The following is a 20,996-nucleotide window of genomic DNA, read 5'->3' as shown; positions in this document are numbered from 1 at the left end:
GTTCAAATTCCTCCACATGTTCTTGAAACTTATAAAGTGGTTGAGTCTACCGTGGGAAGATGGCGAGATCAATGTTGTTAATTCACTTAAGTTAGTTTGGAGAGTCTCATTGCAATATGAGAATCAGGTTGGTGATTTCTTGCATATTGGTGTCTTTCACACTCAATGTAACAGTCGTTCGAAAAGGGAATTATGGATCACCATGGCATATCTCATCGTATGCGGGAGCATCAAATTGTTTTATTCGTCGAAACGGTTCGGGACGAACCTCGTGGGAGAAGGGGAAGCTGATGCAGGGGCACCCCGCGTGGACACTTTTATCGTGGACCTAACGGCCACGTAGGCCAACCGGCCATATTGATTAGTTTAGGAAGTCCCAAATTTAGTATGATTCATAAAGAATTTAGGTTTAGGAAATTATACTGTTTTAGTATTTCCAATAATTGGAATGGTCCAGATTTGAGTCTATCTATTTAGGAAGTTGCCTTTTAATTATTTAGGAAAGTCTAGTTCTAGTCTATCTAGGAAAGTATGCTATCCTATAAAAGGAAGTCTAGTCTGTCTTTTAATTTCAGGTTGAAGAGAAAATTCCCTTGAGTTTAATAAAGTTTATCAGTTTTAGAGTTATTTTAATCTTTCTTTTAATTGTTCTTCGTTTATTTTATCGTTTTTTTTATTTCCGCTGCGTTTTACATCACTAAAAGAGTCAGAGAAGAGAAGGAAAAAGAAAAGAGAGGAAAAATAAATAGAGGTGGCCATGGTGGGAGGAGGAGGAAGAAGAGATGGAGAAAAAAAAAAAAAAAAAGTAGAGAAAGGAGAGAACTTATGAGTAATGGAACATAGTCACGTGAGAATCTTTACTCTATGACACTACACCCCAAAAATCAACTTTGGTCAAAGTGACGAATATATCCTCAGTCTAATTGAAAATACCAATTTTTAGTTTGAAACGGGAGGACAGAAACGTAAAAATGTTCAAAAGGGCAAAGATGAGAAAAGTACGACTTCTCTGTGATTTAGATAGATAGTCCATAGATTTCCTGAACCACTACCCCTGTCACTGCTACTGAATATATTGGGAAAGATGAAGACGGAGAGATTGTGGGTGTTTTCCCAAAGGGTTGTTTGCCCCTCTCCGTCAATATCTTCAACACCCATAATCTAAAGGAACAACCCTCTCTCTCTCTCTCTCTCTCTCAAAGTTTATCTGTCTATCAATCAATCTATGCCTTTTCTTCTTTCAACAAAAAAAAAAAAAAATGATCTCTCAAGAATGAGGGCAATGATGATCTCTCAAGAATTTCTAGGGTTTCAGACAAAATGATGAAGGATGAACCATTCTTCATTAATGATGGCGGGGTGACTCTGAGGGTCTGCGAGAAAGGGTTACATTTTTGTACCCACTTCACACAGGCAACTGTTGTTGCAGCCATTACATGAAGAGGTTCATTCATGTTATAGAAAGAAGATCTGAGCCTCCTCCTATTTACCCTCTCTCTCTCTCTCTCTCTCTCTCTCTCTCTCTCTCCTGTAGAGATTTGAGGTTCAGGTATGTGTTTGGTAATTAGGGTTATTTCCTATTTGGCCCCCAACTTGTCACAAGCTGGAAAATTTAGTCCTTTTAACGATTCTGTGGGTGGATCTACCGGAGAGACGTGGGTGTTTTTATGATGGGTTGTTGCCCCTCTCCGGCATGATCATTTACTAAACCAGAGACGGCCATGATTCTTCTCCTCATCAAAACCAAAACAACCCATCCCTCTCTCTCTCCCTTTATTTGTGTGTGTATATCTACAAAAAATGGTTTTTTGTAGGGAGGGGCTAAAAGCACCCGCTCAAAGTGCTGTTGATTCCTTTAGAATATTGTTGAATGAACATCTTGTCTTCTTTTTTAAGTAGTGGGGCAGTGATGATTCTTTTAGAAGTTCTGCGGTTTCTGATGAAAGTCTCTCCATTAGTCATGGCGAGGTGACTCGGAGGGTCAGCGAGATAGGGTTACATTATGTAACCATCTTCAAACAGGCAACCGTTGTTGCAGCCATGCATGGAGAGCTTGTTTCTTGTGTGACAAAAATGAAATCTGAGCCTCATTATTTTTGAGTTTTAAACAAATAGGTCAAAATATATATATATTTTTGGAAATTGACTACGATCTACTATAGTCGTTACAATGGCATTGATACGTCATAATAATATTGAGCAGCAAATATATCGTCGTTGGATTAATTCTAGGGAGTTCTATAGGCGCCCCACATTACTGCTAAATCTTTAATTTTGCTTGCACCCACATCTATCGGAGAGATGTGGGTGTTTTATCGAGAGGTTGTTGCTCCTCTTGGCTCCGGTGATCTGAATGATATTTTTACGAAACTGTATGTGTGTGTATATATATATATGTATATATATTCTTGAGCAATTCTATTCAGCCTATCGAGCTTGTTTAGAATGTGCTTCTGCTTCTTGTTCTTCGTTTTGATTAATGAGGCATTGATGATTTCTTAAAAAGTTTACCGTTTCGGCTATAAGAATGAATGTTTCTTCATAGTCATGGCGGGGTAATCCGGAGGGTCAGTGAGATAGGGTTACGCAAATGTATTCATTTTCCACTGACAACCGTTGTTGCAGCCATGCACGAAGAGGTTATTTCTTGCTGAGAAAATGAAATCTGAGCCTAGTGACCCATCTCTACTTATCAGATTTAAGATAAAACCTAGTTGCTCGGCAGCTCGGCTCCTTCGGTTGTCAATTTTTATTTTTGAGAAAGTTTTGAGAGGTTCAACTTGAAGCCCTCAACAAAAATCCTTGAGATAGAAAGTGGAGATTAGAGATAAACCCTTTTACCAGTTGCTCACTTCACTTGCTTTGCTCGGCTCCTCCTTGTGTTGTTGATCTGATAAGTTGAAACTCTCCTTTTCTTGCCCGTCTTGAAATCCCATTTTTTTTTTGAAGCAGGCTCCTCGCTTCTTGTTATTAATTATGGCCGGCCTTAGGTATTGAGGCAGTTACGATCTCTCAAAAATTCCTATGTTTCAGACAAAAAGGTAAAAGGTAGATTATCTCCATTAGTCATGGCGAGGTGACTCTGTGGGTTAGTGGGATAGGATTACATTTTGTACCCATCTTCCATTGTCATATGTTGTTGCAGCCTAGCATGAAGGGAAAAAAATGAAATCTGAGCCTCTTATGATCTACCCCCCTTTGCTTTGAAAATTGCACTATCCGCTCCGTGGGATCTACCAGAGAGATGTGGGTGATTTTTTGAAGGGTTGTTGCCCCTCTCCGCCGATCTAAATGATGTTTTGTGAATGCAGAGGCTTTGGTTTTTCTCCTCATAAAAAACAAACAACCCTTCTCTATGCGTGTATATATGAATATACATTTGCGAGCCTAAGCACGACAGCTTGTTCTTCTCTTTAATTAGTGAGGCACTTTTGATTTCTGAAAAAGTTTGTAAGGTTTGAGTAAAATGGATGAATGTCTTTCCATTAGTCATGGCGGGGTGACTCCGAAGGTCAAAGAGATAGGGTTACGTTAATGTACTCATCTTCCACGAGCAACCGTCGCCGCACATGCAGGAAGAGCTTGATTCTTTTATGAGAAAATGAAATCCAAGTTCCCTCCAGTTTACGCCTCTTGCTTAGGGGTGTGCAAAAATAGACGCGAACCAATCAAACCACACCAATCCAGTCGGTTTTCAAACCAAACCAAACAACGAGTGGTTTGGTACGGTTGTAGATTTCCAAAAACCAACTAGTTTGGTTCGGTAAATGGATTTAATTTTTAATTAAAACCAAACCGAACCAGTCAAGTTCAATTAAATATATACATAATTTTTAAAAAATATATCTATCATGTCTCTAAATTTCATACAAATACATATCTTTCATCAAGTTCTTGCCAGAAACAAGAATAACTTCTACCCATACAAAACAACAACACTATTAAAATATAATGTTGCAAGCTAGTATTAGATTAAAACGATTCATGTATCATTAATTTTACTAGCTACTATATAATATTTGGGTCGGTGGCTTGCACATGTCTTAAATGTTTAAAATGTTTTTCGACGTACTATGTTAGTTTGATTGTTTCTTCAGGTTTTTACGTAGTGTTGTCTTGATCTTATACGTCAATTTATGAAGAAAGTAACTCGATTCATCGATTTTCATGTAGAACAAACTGTTTCTATGGATGGTTTGGTATCCAGTAGTATCTAAATCGCTCGTTGACGGTTTGGTTGGTAACCGAACCAAAACAAACCATGAGCGGTTTGAGAAATCACTAACCAAACCATTAGCGGTTTGGTAACGGATGACACCAAAATACCGGATACCGAACCAACGAACACCCCTACTCTTGCTCTCCCAACGTACTTGAGGTTACTCAGGTTTATGATAATGATTGGTATACCTATCCCCACTAACGCCCAATTTTAAGATACCCTCTTTTATTGTCCAATTCGGTTACCATAAATCAACAGAATCCATGAGTTTGCTACTGAGTTTCTGTACGAGTAAATGAAAAGCACAAAATCTTGTTCTTTTCTACCTGTTGATTTTGGAGGCAGTGACAATCTTTCAAGAATTTCTAGGGTTTTGACCCAAAGGATGAATATTTCACCATTAAGCTTAGCGAGGTGATGTTAGGAAAACCTAATTAAATTGTTCAGGAATATGAAGATAAACGATGTGAAAGTAAAATCAGAGACACCAAGACTTTTTTTTTTGAGTTCTTGAATTTTTTTCCAAGCATGACGGCTTGTTCTTCTCTTTAATTAGTGAGGCACTTTTGATTTCTTAAAAAGTTTTAAGGTTTGAGTAAAATGGATGAATGTCTTTCCATTAGTCATGGCAGGGTGACTCGGAAGGTCAATGAGATAGGGTTACATTAATGTACTCATCTTCCACGGGCAACCGTCGTTGCACGTGCATGAAGAGCTTGATTCTTTTATGGGAAAATGAAATCCAAGTTCCCTCAAGTTTACGCCTCTCGCTCTCCCAACTTACTTGAGGTTACTCAGGTTTATCATAATAATTGGTATACCTATCCCCACTGATGTCCAATTTTAGGACACCCTCTTTTGTTGTCCAATTCAGTTACCATAAATCAATAGAATCCATGAGTTTGCAACTGAGTTTCTGTACAAGTAATTGAAAAGCACAAAATCTTGTTCTTTTCTACCTTTTGATTTTGGAGGTAACCTTTCAAGAATTTCTAGGGTTTTGACCCAACGGATGAATATTTCACCATTAAGCTTAGCGAGGTGACTCGCCTCTTCTAATAGGCAGCCGTTGTTGCAATCATACATGAATAATTTGTTTTTATGTGAAGAAAAGGAAATCTGAGCTTCTTATTTGCCCTCTTTCTCTCTACGATAACAATGGAGATATGGTTAATATGTGTTTGTTGGTAAGGGTTCGTCTTTAGACTTTTTACTTACTCATGGAAGTAATGGGGTTAATTGAAGATGCGGCTAACTGATCAAAGTAATTTCTCATTTTCTGAGCCAGCAATGATGATCTTTTGAGAATTTATTGGATTTCCGATGGAAGAATAAATGCTTCTTTGCTAGTCATGGCGGGGTGACTCGGAGGGTCAGTGAGATATGGTTATATAATTTCTTACTGGCAACTGTTGTTGCAGCCATGCATGAAGAGTTTTGAGAGTACTCGGATTCACCCACCTCTCTACTTCACGTTGATTGGTCGGGACATTTTGATATTGACCCCCACTTTATGGCGATATTTGGACTACACTCTGTTTTTTTAAAACAACTGATGTAAATCCCGTCTCTCTCTGCTCTGAATATTTGTGTTTGGTATGTGTATATGTTTGCCTGACCTTATTCGAGGCCGTGATGATCTTTCAAGAATTGGTTTCTGACAGAAGGATGAATGCTTCTCTGCTAGTCATGGCGGGGTGACTCGGACGGTCAGTGCGATTGTCGCAGCCATGCATGGAGAGCTTGTTCCTTGGATGAGAATATAAAATCTGAGCCTACGTATGGCTAGTTTTAAAGGCGCCTCCCATAAGTGTAAAAAGACACCTCATTACTTCACAAACTCCCCTCTAATTTGCCTTGAGGGAGCTGTGCATCTGTGCCTTTTCTTTTTTTTTTTTTTTTGAACTATGGAGGCAGTGATGATCTCTCAGGAATTTCTAGAGTTCCAGACTATGTTGAAGGATGAATCTCTCTTCATTTATGATGGCGAGGTGACTCTGAGGGCCCTGTTAGATATGGTTACATTATGTACCCATCTTCAAACAGGCAACTGTTGTTGCAGCCATACATGAAGGGGTCGTTTTCTTGTGAAAAGTAAAGTCTGAGCCTCATATTTACCCAATCTTTCTCTTACTACTGTTGAGATTTGAGGGCGAGCGAGCTTATTGAGCCCTAATGAGCATGTGTTGAATTTTAGTTTCCTTCTTCCAAAAGTTCACCGAGTCCAATTGGTTATGCTTCTTTGCATTGATCCTTCATTTTTAATTACTAACGCAGTGACGATCTCTTCAAATTTTTAGTGTTTCAGACCAAATGATGAATGCCTCTCCATTATGTTTCTATCTTCAAACATACACCCGTTGTGGCAGGCGTACATGAAGAGCTTGGCAATGAACACACAGAGCCTCCTATTCTTGCTCTCTTTCTACTGTAAGGGTTTCAGGTTAAGGTTTGTTTTTGGTAGTTAGAGTTTATTGTTATGGGTTCATTCTGTTTTTCCCCCAATTTGTGTGACCAACCATAGAAGGATAGAGTATAGACAATACCACTCAAAAGAGATACACGTGTTTTTCAAAACCCTTAGTGGAAGTATAATAAATGAAGGAGAAGATGAAATCTGAATTTTCTCACAACCATACTGAAGACTAACATTTGAATATCCAATGCAGAAAAATTGGCTTTCTTTCCCATGTGAAAAAATGGTTTTCACATCCAAATATTTTCACACGTACCAAACGGACCCTTAATTACCGAGGCAATGATGATCTCTTGAGAATTTATAGGTTTCAAGACAAAAGGATGAACTTTTAATCTCTATTAGTCATGGCGAGGTGACTCGGAGGGTCAGTGAGATAGGGTTACATTATGTAACCATCTTCAAACAGGCAACCGATGTTGCAGCCATGCATAGAGAGCTTGTTTCTTGTCTGAGAAAATAAAATCTGAGCCTCCTTATATTTGTTTGAAGTCTACATTTATCTATCTATCCGTCAGTCTATGCGTTTTCTTGTTCTTTTCTTTACTGAGGCAATGATGATCTCTCAAGAATTTATAGGGTTTCACTTGGAATGATGAACTTCTCTCTATTAATGACCGCGGTGAGACTCGGACGGTCTGTGAGAAAGGGTTAGATTATGTACACCATCTTCTATCGGGCAACCATTGCTGCAGCCATGCCGAGCATGTTTTCTTGTGAGTGGAAAAACCTGAGCCTCCTATGTACCCTCTCTCTGTAGTTCAGATATGTGTTTGTTAAGTAGGTAAATTCCTATTTGGCCTCAACTTTGTTACTAGTTTGCAAACTACTCTGAGCAGATCGACCAGAGAGATGTGGGTGTTTTTAAGGGTTTGTGTGTGTGTGTGTGTGTATGTGTGTATGTATTTGTGAGCAAGTTCTACTTAACCAGAGCTCTTCGAGTTTATGCTGAATGAGCTTCTGATTCTCTCTTGTTCTTCTTTCATATCAGTGAGGCAGTGATGGTCTGTAAAGAATTTCTAGCGTTTCAGAAAAAAGGATGAACATCTCTGCATTAGTCATGGCGGGGCTACTCGGAGGGTCATGAGATAGGGTTCCTTTATGTAATCATCTTCCACTGGCAACCGTTGTTGCAGCCATGCATGAAGAGCTCGTTCTTTGTCTGAAAAAAATGAAATCTGAGCCTCCTGTGGTTTACTCCTTCGCTCTCCCAACTGAGTTAAATCGGCTTTACAGTAACTTTTAGTTTATCCCATCACCACTAATGTGCAATTGAGGATACCCTCCTTTTAATGCCCATGAGTTTGCTCATGAGATTTTGCATGTGTGGTTCCCACGCGAAACTTCTTGTTTTTCGTCTTCTTTATGGTTACTGAGGCAGTGATGATCTTTCAAGAATTTCTAAGGTGTTCTATCAAAATCTCACGATTTTCTCATGGCGAGGTGACTCGGGAGGTCTCTGAGATGGGGCACGTCTTGTTCTCATCTTATAGGCAACTGTTGTTGCAGCCATACATGAGTTTGTTTATTGCGAGAGAATGAAAAAAATAAAATCTGAGCCTCCTATTTACACTCACTTTACTATATAGATATGGGTTTGGTAATTAGGATTTAACTATTGGAATTGCCCCAAATATTTGGACGCAACGGCCATGGGCCCATATCATTTTGGAGTTGGTGGCTATATTGATAGTTGTCGTGAGTTTTTATGCCATCAGACCAAATTATTTTGGACCAAACAACCATTTGTTATTTTCGTAGCTTACTCCGGGCTGAAATGGTGCAGTTGAAAATATTTCTGAGGCAGCGATGATCTCTCAGGAATCTCTGAGGACTTGTATATAAGGATGAGCATTTCTCGGTTTCTCCATTTAGTCATGGCAGGGTGACTCGGAGGGTTGGCGAGACTTGATTACATCATGTAATCAGTCGTCCACAGTCCACTGGCACTTGGTGGTGCAGGTATGTCAGAGCTATTTTCTTGTCCGAGAAAGTAAAATACTAGCATTCGTCCTTCTTTCTTTCACAGACTTGAGAATACTCAAATTCACCCTCCTTTCTCTCTCTGTATATACAGGCATTTTGATATTGACCCCTTCATGTGTATATTTGGGACGATTCCCCTTTTTAGTGGAAAGATGGATAGATTTTTCATTTGATGGAAACCGATTCAGAAACATCAAGGGTTTCAAACCAGATGATGAACATCTCATCGTTAGTTATGGCTGAGTAACATGGACAGTCAATGAGATAGGGTTACATTTTGTGCCCATCTCGGAAGGCAGCCATGGTTGCAGCCTTGCATGAAGAGAGTGTCTTTTCTGGAAAATGTAATCTGAATCTCCTTATATATGCCCATCTCTCTCTCCCTTGCGAGGGGGAGAATGGTATTTCTTTCGTACTTGCAATTGAACTTATTCCTTCCAATGGAGGGATTGCCGAACTATTTTGAGAAATCTAGATAAGAGAGTTATCAAATTGAGTTTTTGGGTTTTGAAGAATTGAGACAGGGATGATCTCTTCATAATATCTAGGGTTTCAGACGAAGGATGAACCTCTTCATTAGTGATGGCGGGGATGTGGGCTGACTTGAGTGTCCAAGATAGGTCAAGTATCCATCCTCAAACGGGCAACAGTTGTTGCAACCATAGCTGAACTTGTTTTTGTTAGAAAGGGAAAATCTGAGATGGTAAAATAGGGTGTGGCTATAACAGTTATCTTGAAACTTTGGTCCCCCAAAATGCATTACAGTGCAACCGATTGAACATGGTTTTTGTATCGGCTTAACAATTAAATTGGAGTAACTCACCGGACCTAGCCGAAACTGATGTAATTCATAAATTCTATTACTCTTTTCACTATCAATGGAATGACCTCTGAAGAATTTTTCGGGGTTTAGATGAAAAGATGAATCCCTCTTCATTAGTGATGGCGAGGTAACTCGTAGAGTCGATGAGTTAGGGTTGCAATTTGGTGCCATCTTCCATCGCCAACAGTTGTTGCAACTATGCGTGAAGAGCTTGTTTTTTTTTTCCTTTCTCTTTTTATGTTGGGTTAATTTCTATCTGGCTTCCAATTTGTTACCAAATAGTAACCGGTCCTGTGGACAGATCGGACAGGAGAGATGTACATGTTATTTCAAAGGGTTGTTTGGCCCTATCCGGTGATCTGTCACTTGATCTATGATTCTTGATGACATCAAAACCAAAACAGACCCCTTCTATGTTTATCAGCAAGTTCTGTTTTGCCCAAGCTTTATCGAGCTTATGCTTCTTGTTTTTTCTTATTATGGAGTCTGAATAGTTCCGTTTAGATGAACCAAAGATTACATATCATGAATTAGGTGAACCAGACATTTTGAAATCCAACTTAGTTATCAGTCTGATATCAAATATAATTCAGAAAAACAGTATTTAAATAATCGAGCAATTTTTTAGCATTAGAGAGGCTATGAGAAGTGAGAATAGTTTTGTATCGACAAAGAGAAACTTCAAGACCAAGGTTATAATATCTACTGCTTCTGTGCTTATTACCCCACTTAAGAGTACGCGACTGTACAAATTAACGAAACACCACACGACCTGAGGAAGCATTTTAGGATGATCTCACCTTGGCGAGGTTCACTTCATTAACAAGAAAGACTTCTTCAGATACTAATATGAATTGTTTTGACTTAGAAAAAAATCTAGTTATTATTACAAGTTTAACTTAATAAGTAAGATTAGAAAACTAACAAAAGTTACATGTAAAGAACTACTTAATCAAGAAGATGATCATGAATGGTTTTACAACTAACCCTAAATCCAATAAACCAACAAACAGAATGTTAGTATAGAAATTCAAGTAAGTTCTTCATTTTCATTTACCTTTAGCAAGAGAAGCAAATTTACCCAATGGCTCGCCTGATCTTTATTACCTTCACTTAAGTTACCAAATTATTAATCTGAAAGATGGATTAAGAACTGAAAACTCCCAAGCTGATAATATTCAATCAAGGGTAATAAAAATCACTGGAGATTCAGAGTAATCCCAAGTTAATTTCCATTTACCTTGATCTTGAGATGCAAATTCACCCAGAATCCTTTTAGAATCTCCTCTCATTTTCATTACCTTTAATTGAAGATCATCAACTTGAGATTTTTGAGTTCTTAATCCATCTTTCAACTTAATTATCTTTTGAATCAGCTAAAAACTCAAACGGATCAACCAAATTGTGGATTTTCTGAACAAGTTTAACGAAAATGACATCTAACCCTAGTTTCAGTCCTGCTCTAACATTACTACAGTATTTTTGAAGTGGAGAGAAATGTGAGGGTTTTGAGGTAATGAAATGAAGATTTCTGCTCCAGATTTTGAAGTTCAGGGGAGAGACATTCTGAACGTTCAAAGTACCCAGGTGACATTTTGATTGAAATTGGACTTGTTAGTTCATTTGAAAAAGCTGAAGTAGTAGAAGAAGAAGAAGCTTTTCTCTTAGAATTTGGGTTGAAGATTTCAATTTGATTTGATGGTTCAGACATTGCTCTGTTTTGTAGAGTAATATTCTAATGGTGGTGGTGGTGGAATTTGTTTCTTGTGTTTTAGCTTTTTAGGGTTTTTAAAGAAAACTTGGTCTGAATCTTTTCTGAGACACCATTAATGTGGAATAAATACCAATATGTTTGATGGGATTCAAGTTTAATAGGGTTTAATGAAAGAAAAGAAGGTAATCTCTTCTTATATTGATTTAGTATGATTTTCAAAGTGAGATGTCTGAGTCTTTGAAAGTTATGTTTACTTGATAATACTTGATAGTATGAAATAAAGCCAACCCCATGTGAGTTCATTAATTGCTTTGATTCCACTTCAGTCTTTGGAACAAAAGCATATAAACAGATTTAGGGTAGTAGTGATCATGGAATCTCACAGTCATAGGTTCCATTTTGAGTTATTTTTCAGTTTCAACAGATAACCCACTTGCATAGTTAAATAAATGTTTGCTAGGGTGTCTCAATTGTGGCGCCTCACTTTTTTGACTGCTTGAGTCATTGACTCCACTTGATCCAATTTGATGACTACAATGTCTCATGGTTCACTTCCATCGGATTGTTCAGTCCAAGGAGAGTAAAACATACTTTCGGACTGGATCCCGTCCGAAGGCCTGGCTTTAGCTCTCAGACTGGTGCGACTATTAGTCAATTTAAATAACCTAGAACAACTTAAATTAGTCATTTTGTGTGAGATAAAACAAGTTAGGCAAACCGAACATTCTAAAATCTGACTCGGGTCAATTTAGTTATCTAGCCAGATAAGATTCAGGTCAGATCTCATATAATTCAAAAATCGATGTTTAACAATATGTATCATCAACAAGAAGAAAATTTAACAAAATGGGTGAACCTCTTAATCCTGGGGCTTAAGATCATAGCAAAAAATGTCTATAGATTTGAACTTAATGAAGATAGTAAGATCAGAAAACTAACAAAAGTTACATGTAGAGAACTAATTATTTGTGAAGATGAAGATAATCATAAACATTTTATCTAAATAAACCCTAACTCCAACAAACCAACATACAGGATATGTTAGACCGAAAATCAAGTAAATTCTTCATTTCCATTTGCTTTGAGCAAGAGATGCAAATTCACCTAAAATCTTTTCTGAATCTCCCCTGTTCTTCACTACCCTTGATTGAAGATTATCAACTTGGAATTTTTGAGTTTTTAATCCATCTCTCAGCTTAATAATCTCTAATTCTAACTCTAAAATCCTAGATTCAGTATCTTCAACTTCCAATTTCTTATCTTTAAGTTCTATTTCTTGATCTTCAATTTTTCCTCTAAGAATTTTTTCTTGTTCTGCCATCCTCCTTAATTCATCAAATCTATCCCAAATTTTAGATACCTTATAACCCATTTCTTCAAGTTGAGTTAACTGTGAAACATATTCTTTTGAATCATCTAAAAGCTCAGAAGGATCAACCAAATTGTGGATTTTCTGAACAAGTTTAACGAAAACGACATCTAACCCTAGTTTCAGACCTGATCTAACACTAGTACAGTATTTTTGAAGTGGAGATAAATGAGGGGTTTGAGGTAATGAATCGAAGATTTCTGCTCCAAGATTTTGAAATTCAGGGGAGAGACATTCTGAATGTTTCAACCCAGGTGACATTTTGATTGATAATGGAGTTGTTAGTTCATTTGAAATCCTACAAGATGAAGAAGAAGAAGCTTTTCTCCCAGAATTTGGGTTGAAGATTTCAATTTGATTTGATGGTTCAGACATTGCTCTGTTTTTTGAGTAATACTCTAATGGTGGTGGTGGAAATTTGTTTCTTGTGTTTTAGCTCTTTAGGGTTTTTAAAACATTTGAAATCCTAAGGGCATCTCCAACCCATCACCGAAACGCCAAGGATTTGGTGCTACATGAATAGTAACCCTCCAACCCCTACCAGAGTGGGGTCGACCACTTTTACCATATTTTAAGTTGGCGGGTGATTCGGAGAAATAAGAAAACTATCTGGGGACATCTACCATTAAAGTCGTTCACCACCAACTTCGTCGTTTCTTCTTCTCTCCCTCTGTATTTCTATCTTTTCTTCCCTCTTCCTTTTCTCCTCTCTCTCTCTCTCTTGTTCGTTATTTATAAGTTTCGGCGAAGGGGATCATCGAAAACTCGTCTGGTTTTTTGGACGAGCTCGCTTCGTCTGGTATTCCGGACGAAGGAACTCTTTCTTCGTCTGAAAATTAGTCGAAGGGTTCCGGCGAAGGGGGGAGCCCCTTTGTCGAAACTTATAGAGGGATGGAGAGAGAGAATATAGGTATAAAAAATGTGAGTTCTCAGTAGATATAGAAATATGCAAGATTTCTATTCTTAAATTTTCCATATTTGAATTATTTTATATCTATAATACGGTTAATAACTACTTCATGATTACAAATCATGAATACAGATATAAAAAAAAGATCTGTAGGGAAAAAGGAATTATCTGGAACTTCTTATTCTTTTTACAAAGTGATCTTATGCTCGTAAGGAAAGCAACGTTCTTTTTATTCTTACTTTACTTGCGGGTTCTGATAAACTAAATATAATCTAAATATTTGTTCGCCACAAATAAAGTAACTGAATTGAATGCTCTACTTGATTGGAATTGAATTTTGATTCAAGGGGAAGAAATCGCGAAGTCTCCGACTAAGAGTCGGCCGACAACTCTCTGCTGGCTACAAGGGAAGGTGTGTTCGACTAAATTTTTTTTTTTCACCTTTTAATATTTTGCACCCTGGATAGTTTACTTCTTTCCCTAACTCACCCACCTTTAAGCTTTGGTTTGTATTACGACAAATTGTTTGTGTTTTATTAATTTAATTGTGAAATTAATTAGTTTTTGTAATTACTTAATAACTCAGATTACAAAATTAACCTAATTAAATTTTGATTAAGACGAAAAGTTAACAATAAAATTTATTAGATTAATATTAATATACATAATGACTACATAAGATTTGCAACTATCGTTTACAATCTAGTTCATCTTACTATTGCGAGGCATTACCTTGTCTTGTCCATAAACGGTCAGCCAAAACTTCTCGTAGTGCCAAGTGAACTGCTTTATCTTTAATTTTCTAATGTTAGGATAAAAATAGTTGAAAACTTTCTTTTGCATCTTGTGTGATTCCAACATCGGATACACCAGAATCTTCAAAGAAAATGTCCACAGTTATATTAATATATTTTCAAACTCATTCTCTATAATCATATATCATATTGTGCATTATTATTACTTGAAAGCATAGAACTAATTGAATGCTTAATGAAAAACAAATACTAATTAGTTCCCTGTTTTGTTGAAAGTTGGAAAGACCCTGTTTTTGTGGACAAATTGTGATTGCCAGCACAGGTATTGTTGCCGAGGGGAACCAAGTAGGAAAACAAAGGGTTATTTCTCAAATAGCCCACAACTTTATGACCAGCTTCCTGTCTAGCCCTCTATTTTATCAAAAATATTTAGATAACCCCCTTTTTCAGTTACCGTTATAACTCCGTTAACTAGTCATCACCTCTCTCTCCTTCATCTCATAACCTCTCTCTGGCACCTCATCTTCTTCTCTGGCGAAGGTCGCCGGCCAACCAATTTTGCGACCAGCGACTTTCAAACATTTAAAAAAAAAATTTGCTTATTATCTCTTTCTCTAAACATACCTCTCTCTCTCTCTCTCTAAACATACCTCTCTCTAAACAGACCTCTCTCTAAACAGACTTCTCTCTCTATCCCTCTATACAAATCTAAATGATTCAACAAAAAGATGAAAAATCGACCAAACAACAATGAATCAATCTCATAATACACCAGAATGCAAACAAACCCCAATTACCAGTTGATTAAATAAAAAACTTAAGTTTCAGGTGTCAACAGGTAGCAGAAGAAATCGATGGAACTTCAAATCAAAGAGGAAGAGATTGGAAGTGGGTTCCTGATTTAAGTGAATTACAGAGAGAAGTAGATTGAGTGAGTTCAATAGTACAAGCGGGGAAAGCCTTATATGGTGATGATGAGAGAGAATTTAGTAGGAAGGTGGAGAGAGAGAAGATATTTCAGGTTGATTAAGGACGAAGATGGAGGTGTAGAGAGACCGGGATCTGGTTGTTTAAACCAGATCTCGGTCTGGTTTGAAACCAAACCGAATCTGGTTTCTCCAGCTAAGGGGCTCCTTCCCCTCGCCGAAGTTGTATAGAGAGGATAGAGAGAGAGATTAGATTTTTTTAGAGAGAGAGGAGAAAGGATTTTTTTGAATGTTTGAAGGTCGATGGCCGGAAAGTTGGTCGGCCAGCGACCATATCCGGAGAAGACGATGAGGTGGCGAGAAGATGAGGTGACAGAGAGAGGTGATGAGATGGAGGAGAGAGAGGTGATGACTAGTTTACGGAGTTATAACAGTAACTAAAAAATGGGACCATCTGGCTATTTTTGATAAAGTAAGGGGTTACGCAGAAAGCTGGTCATAAAGTTGGGGGCTATTTGGAAAATAACCCGAAAAATAAACTACTCGTGTGGGGCTTGAACTCTTTTGTTTTTGTTGAAAGGGGTCTTGAACTCTAGATCTCAAGTGTGGGAGGCAAGTGAACCACTAATCTATATGTTTCTTGATGCCAACAACATGTGAAAAAGGTTACAAAACTCTTCGTGGTTAGCAGCCAGGGATTACCTCCAAGTAGCTCCGCCCACGAGCGTTTGAGACAAGAGTATATCTGTTATTGGGTCTGGATTATGGGACTAACTTTTGATCCAGTTGACTACAAATGGTAGTTAACCACCGTCTGTATAAAAAAACGTTAACGATGCTTTGCCGGCTGAGTAACGATTGGTTGCTAACGTTATAAGTGAGATATGAAAAATGTAGTTTATTTGAATGGTTGGCAGATGCAATATCCAAACATGAAGCAACATCTAAGCTAGAATCCTTGTAAAGGGGAAAAGACAGACACACTAGGTTTACCTATGGACAAATTGTATTGGGAATTTACTAACAAGTCAAAGATGCCTAGGTGCTACCATCGTAACTCATCTGAATATCATAGAAGTAACTGTCATATCTTGTTTACCGGATGTGTTAGAAACGTGTGTAATGCGGAAACAAAATTAAGAACAAGTGGCAGAGATCATAACTATGAAAAAAAAGTATGCACTAGACCGCATAAATCATAGAAAATCAAAAGAAATAAATATGAATATGTTATGTATGGACTGGTAATTTCAAAGGATATGTTATTAACAATGAAGTACATAATTTTCATCAACCATGCTGTAGACGGTAAAATGTCTACGGGTCGGAAAGTCTGACAGTCAACGGGTAAACGGTCAAAAGTCTTATCAGGTCGGATGCTTCGGGGACCAGCTACGTGTCGAAAAAGGACCTGTACACAAAAAGAGAGAAAATATCGTGAAGCCTCTGGGACACCGGGATGGTGTCGGCCTAAGAGGGCTCCGACGGTCAAGTCAAATACTCGATCAAATAGAAATAAGAAAGTCAAAGTGGGCGATAGGAAGGTAACCGTCGTCGGAGTGCTTAGGTGTCGCAACTCGTGGAGTTGTCGGGACGGATCTCCATGGTAGTAGTATACTTACTACAATGAAGAGGGTGATGGTAGAGATATTGTCACGATAACCTGCTAGTTGTAAACGAGTCTTGCAATAAGGCTCTGGTCGTAAGTGGATCGAACGGTGAGGATGATGCGGTAAGAGGGTGGTCGTATAAGGATGGTGTTACGGCCAGCTAGTTACTGCTGGATGGGTGTTACGGTCAGCTCGTTACCGCTGGCTGAGTGTTACGGTCAGCTAGTTACCGTTGGATGAGAGATATATTAGACCATAGAGCTCTCTTATGCAATAAGGTGGTGGTCGTATGGTGTTGATACGGTTAGCTAGTTGTCGTTTGATTTGTGGCTACTAGACTCTTATGTCCCAACTTCTAAGACGATGAGTCAGAGACTTTGAGAGAATCAGAAGATCTTTGAGATGCTTATGAGAGAGTAAGTGAGTGAAGAGAATGGATTATACTACTCAGGTACTGTTGTCGAATATTGGATGGATTTGTCTGAGTGTCGCCTCTTGTATTTATAGTGGTGGAGAGGGGTTACCTTGATGACGACCAGCAAGTTAATGGCGTATTCATTCCGGACGTTACTCATGTGAGGTACGTTAAGGGATAGAGTATCTGAAGTATCGACCGTCAGATGAGTATTTGAATTTCCTGAGAGACGGTTTGGATGTTACCGCGTGTGCGATAAGCTACTGGCTGGTAACGTCCGTCTTTAAGTGGAAGATACGAGATATTCAACATCGAAGTGGTTACGGATTGCGCAATAATCCTCTGACCGTAAGATAGCGTAGTACTGACAGGTAGCTATCGCGTGACACGTGTCAGATATGCTTAGTGTCAAGCGGGTATGGATTCGGTGACCAGAGTAGCGACTTGGACCGTTATTGGACCTTGTTATCGAGCCTCGCGGATTTTACCCTTACGAAGCGGTTGTTGTTTTTTTTACGGGCACCTTGTTGGACGAATATTGGCCCATACACATGCTTAAACTATAGCAAGTCTCATAAACCAAAACAAATTGCATAACTCATAACAAGTTTCATGTACTAATAACCCATTTAAAAGAAACATCAAGTACACAATTTCTTTTGTCAAATTTTAGAAAACATATCACTTTAGTCAGAATCAATGACAATTGTCTTCCCATCCAGACTAGGATTACTTTTGAAACCAATCCTACCACTTCTGCGCACAGGAGTCAACTTTTGCTTTTTGTTTGAACTACCTTCTGATCTCTCAGATTGTTGACTGATCTGAGTCAAGGGTTGAGATTGTTGAATTGTGTGAGAAAGTCGGTTGCTACTTCCTCTGCATCTTCCGCCCCTACCCACACCAACAGTACCACTAACAACGTCACCCCTATCCACACCCACTATACCCCTACCAACGTCGCTCCTGCCTACACCAACAGTACCACTGACACTAGATACCCTACCTCCACCTCTGCCATTTCCTCTGCCACTTCCATTACCTGAGCCTCCACCAACACCACAAAAATCAATTAATGATTACCCTAATTCTAACTTAATAATCGAAAAAATGGCAATAATTCATAGGAAAATAGAATAAATAGAAAGGTTTACAAGTTTGAAGTGCAAGAACGTATAGTCAGCACTCTAAATAAAAATTAGGTCAAATAATTAAGATGAAATGATGTCTACTTACGTTTTGTCTTTTAAACCTTACCAATATAACTTCGAAACCAACCTTCAATCTCTCTTAAGCCTGCCACGAACTCAAAATCCCCAAATCACACAAGGATCCTGGTCGAAAATTCCCCAAATGAAATTGGGGCCAAATAGAGGGTAATTGCCCATAATTTTTTTCCATCATTAAATCTTGTCATATCTATGACTCGCTCTCTGCGTCGTTGATTTCTTTCCATCATCGTAACGGAAAGTCTTCGATGGAACGTTGGGGTAAACATGTAAATTTACATTATTTTAAGTCGGTGGTTAACTATCATTTGTAGTCAAAAGTTAGTTCGTCCCCGAGACTGAATAACTGACAAACCCTTGATTAATGTTGGTCACTTTCCCTTCACCCTTAACACTAAATATCCCACTTTTTTTAATTTGGTGAAGTTCATTTTAGTGAAATCCTAATGTGCATGTTTTTCTAGTAGAATTGTATTTTACTAAGTATTTCCAAAGAATCAAAGAACAGATCAAATCTTGATTTAAGAAATGCTAATGAATGATTAACACGGCCTATCATCAACGAGAAGAAAATGATGTAACTTAACAAAAAAAAAACAAGAAGAAAATGAAAATGAAGCAAAATGGATAAACCTATTAAGCCTGTGGGGTTTAAGACCATTGCAAAAATGTTGATATATTAAAATTAAACTTCTCAGATATTGATATGAGTTGTTTCTTCTTGAACATAAATCTAGTCATAGTTACAAGTTTAACTTAATTAAGAACTACTTAATCAAGATGATGATCATAAACATATGAATTAACTACTAACCCTAAATCCGATAAACCAACAGACAAAATGTGAGTATAGAAAATCAAGTAAGTTCTTCATTACCATTTACCTTGAGCAACAGATGCAAATTCGCCCAAAACCCTTTCTGAATCTCCTCTGGTCTTCATTATCCTTGATTGAAGATTATCAACTTGTGATTTTTGAGTTTTTAATCCATCTTTCAGCTTAAGAATCTCTGTTTCTAACTCTAAAATCCTAGATTCAGTATCTTCAACTTTCAATTTCTTATCTTCCAGTTCTATTTCTTGATCTTCAATTTTACCTCTAAGAGTTTTTTCTTGTTCTGCAATTTTCCTTAATTTATCAAATCTACCCCATATTTTAGAAACATCATAACCCATTTCTTTAAGTTGAGTTAACACTGAAACATATTCTTTTGAATCAGCTAAAAACTCAGAAGGATCAACCAAATTGTGGATTTTCTGAACAAGTTTAATGAAAACAACATCTAACCCTAGTTTCAGTCCTGCTCTAACACTAGTACAGTATATTTGAAGTGGAGAGAAATGAGGGTTTTGAGGTAATGAATTGAAGATTTCTGCTCGAAGATTTTGAAGTTCAGGGGAGAGACATTCTGAACGTTTCAACCCAGGAGAAGAAGAAGCTTTTCTTTTAGAATTTGGTTTGAAGATTTCAATTTGATTTGATGGTTCAGACATTGCTCTGTTTTTTGAGTAATACTCTAAGGGTGGTGGTGGTGGAATTTGTTTCTTGTGTTTTAACTCTTTAGGGTTTAGTTTATAAAAAAAAAACTTCTCTTTCTTTGATGGGTTTTAGGTTTAATAGGGTTTAATGAAAGTAAAGAAGATAATCTCTTATCTTGTTTTGGTATGATTTTCAAATTAGATGTCTGAGTCTTTAAAAGTTCTGTTTACTTGATATGAAATAGAGACAACCCATTTGAATAAATGAGTCCATCAATTTTGCTTTGACTAGAGTTCAAAATACAAGCATATACACAGATTAGGGCAGTGATCATGGAATCTCACAGTTACAGGTTCCATTTTGGGTTAGTTTTCAGTTTCGTCAGAAGAACAGAGTAACCCACTTGCATAAAGGCCAGCGCTTTGGGGAAAGCTAAATAGTTTCCGGGGTGTGAAATTTTAAAGGGAATATACAAAATTTTGAAAAGTTTCCGAGGAAACATATTTTATGGGGAAAATGTTTCAAAAGAAATAAAAATAAAACTAAAAATAAAAATTAAAAACCCTCCACCTCATCTCACTCTCTCTCCACCTCACCTCTCTCTCCACCTCAACTCTCTCTTCTCCGACTAGGTCGCCGGCCAGAAAATTTTCCGGCCGACGATCATGAAAAAAATAAAATAAAGATTTCACTCACTCTCTCTCTCTCTGGAAACTCCGGCGAAGGGGTTCTGGTATGTTCTTCAACAGACCGGAACTCCGGCGAAGTGAAAGCCCTTCGCCGGAGTTTCTAGAGAGATGGTTATTGTATCGGCTTAACAATTAAATTGTACACTCACTGGACCTAGCCAAAACTGGTGTGTCTCATAAATTACATTATTCTTTTCACTACCACGGCAATGACCTCTGAAGAATTTCTCGGGGTAACTCGAAGGATCGATGAGTTAGGGTTGCAATTTGGTACCATCACCATCTTCCATCGCCAACAGTTGTTGCAACTATGCGTGAAGAGCTTTTTTTTTTTTCCTTTTTCTCTTTTTATGTTAGGTTAATTTCTATCTGGCCACCAATTTGTTACCAAA

The 20,996-nt window shown here is 37.8% G+C and overlaps 1 protein-coding gene and 1 long non-coding RNA gene across 3 annotated transcripts; one reads left to right on the top strand and one right to left on the bottom strand.

Moving 5' to 3' along the window:
- The first annotated feature begins 1,092 nt into the window (after positions 1–1,092).
- Positions 1,093–9,604, top strand: LOC147539950 (uncharacterized). 2 transcript variants are annotated; one of them, XR_015225149.1, is made up of 6 exons: positions 1,096–1,549; positions 6,523–6,652; positions 6,892–7,478; positions 7,690–8,396; positions 8,485–8,660; positions 8,776–9,604. It is a non-coding gene; the product is annotated as an uncharacterized LOC147539950 (long non-coding RNA). The 2 variants fall into 2 exon arrangements; XR_015225150.1 differs by lacking the exon at positions 7,690–8,396 and having other exon boundaries at positions 1,093–1,549.
- An 8,177-nt stretch (positions 9,605–17,781) lies between these two features.
- On the bottom strand, positions 17,782–20,059 carry LOC147539949 (uncharacterized). The gene is made up of 2 exons (XM_086642300.1): positions 19,320–20,059; positions 17,782–18,254 (listed from the first exon to the last, which is right to left on the bottom strand). Exons 1-2 carry the CDS (start codon positions 19,927–19,929, stop codon positions 17,893–17,895), a joined length of 972 nt encoding a protein of 323 aa, XP_086498426.1. The 5' UTR covers positions 19,930–20,059; the 3' UTR covers positions 17,782–17,892.
- Positions 20,060–20,996: the final 937 nt, after the last annotated feature.

The sequence above is a fragment of the Eschscholzia californica genome, unplaced genomic scaffold (assembly GCF_041429995.1).
Source record: "Eschscholzia californica isolate CP2 unplaced genomic scaffold, dmEscCali1.0.p SCAF_5, whole genome shotgun sequence".
NCBI classification, from domain to species: Eukaryota; Viridiplantae; Streptophyta; class Magnoliopsida; order Ranunculales; family Papaveraceae; genus Eschscholzia; species Eschscholzia californica.
Note: the sequence above shows the minus strand (reverse complement) of the source record. Positions and strands in the feature narration are given on the sequence as shown.

Bases quoted from the DNA above. Each gene is read 5' to 3' on its own strand.
- LOC147539949 (XM_086642300.1), bottom strand. From the start codon at position 19,929: ATGTCTGAACCATCAAATCAAATTGAAATCTTCAAACCAAATTCTAAA. The intron at 18,255-19,319 runs GTAAATGGTAAT...GTGTTGGTGGAG, and splicing joins ATTTGCATCTGTTGCTCAAG to GCTCAGGTAATGGAAGTGGC.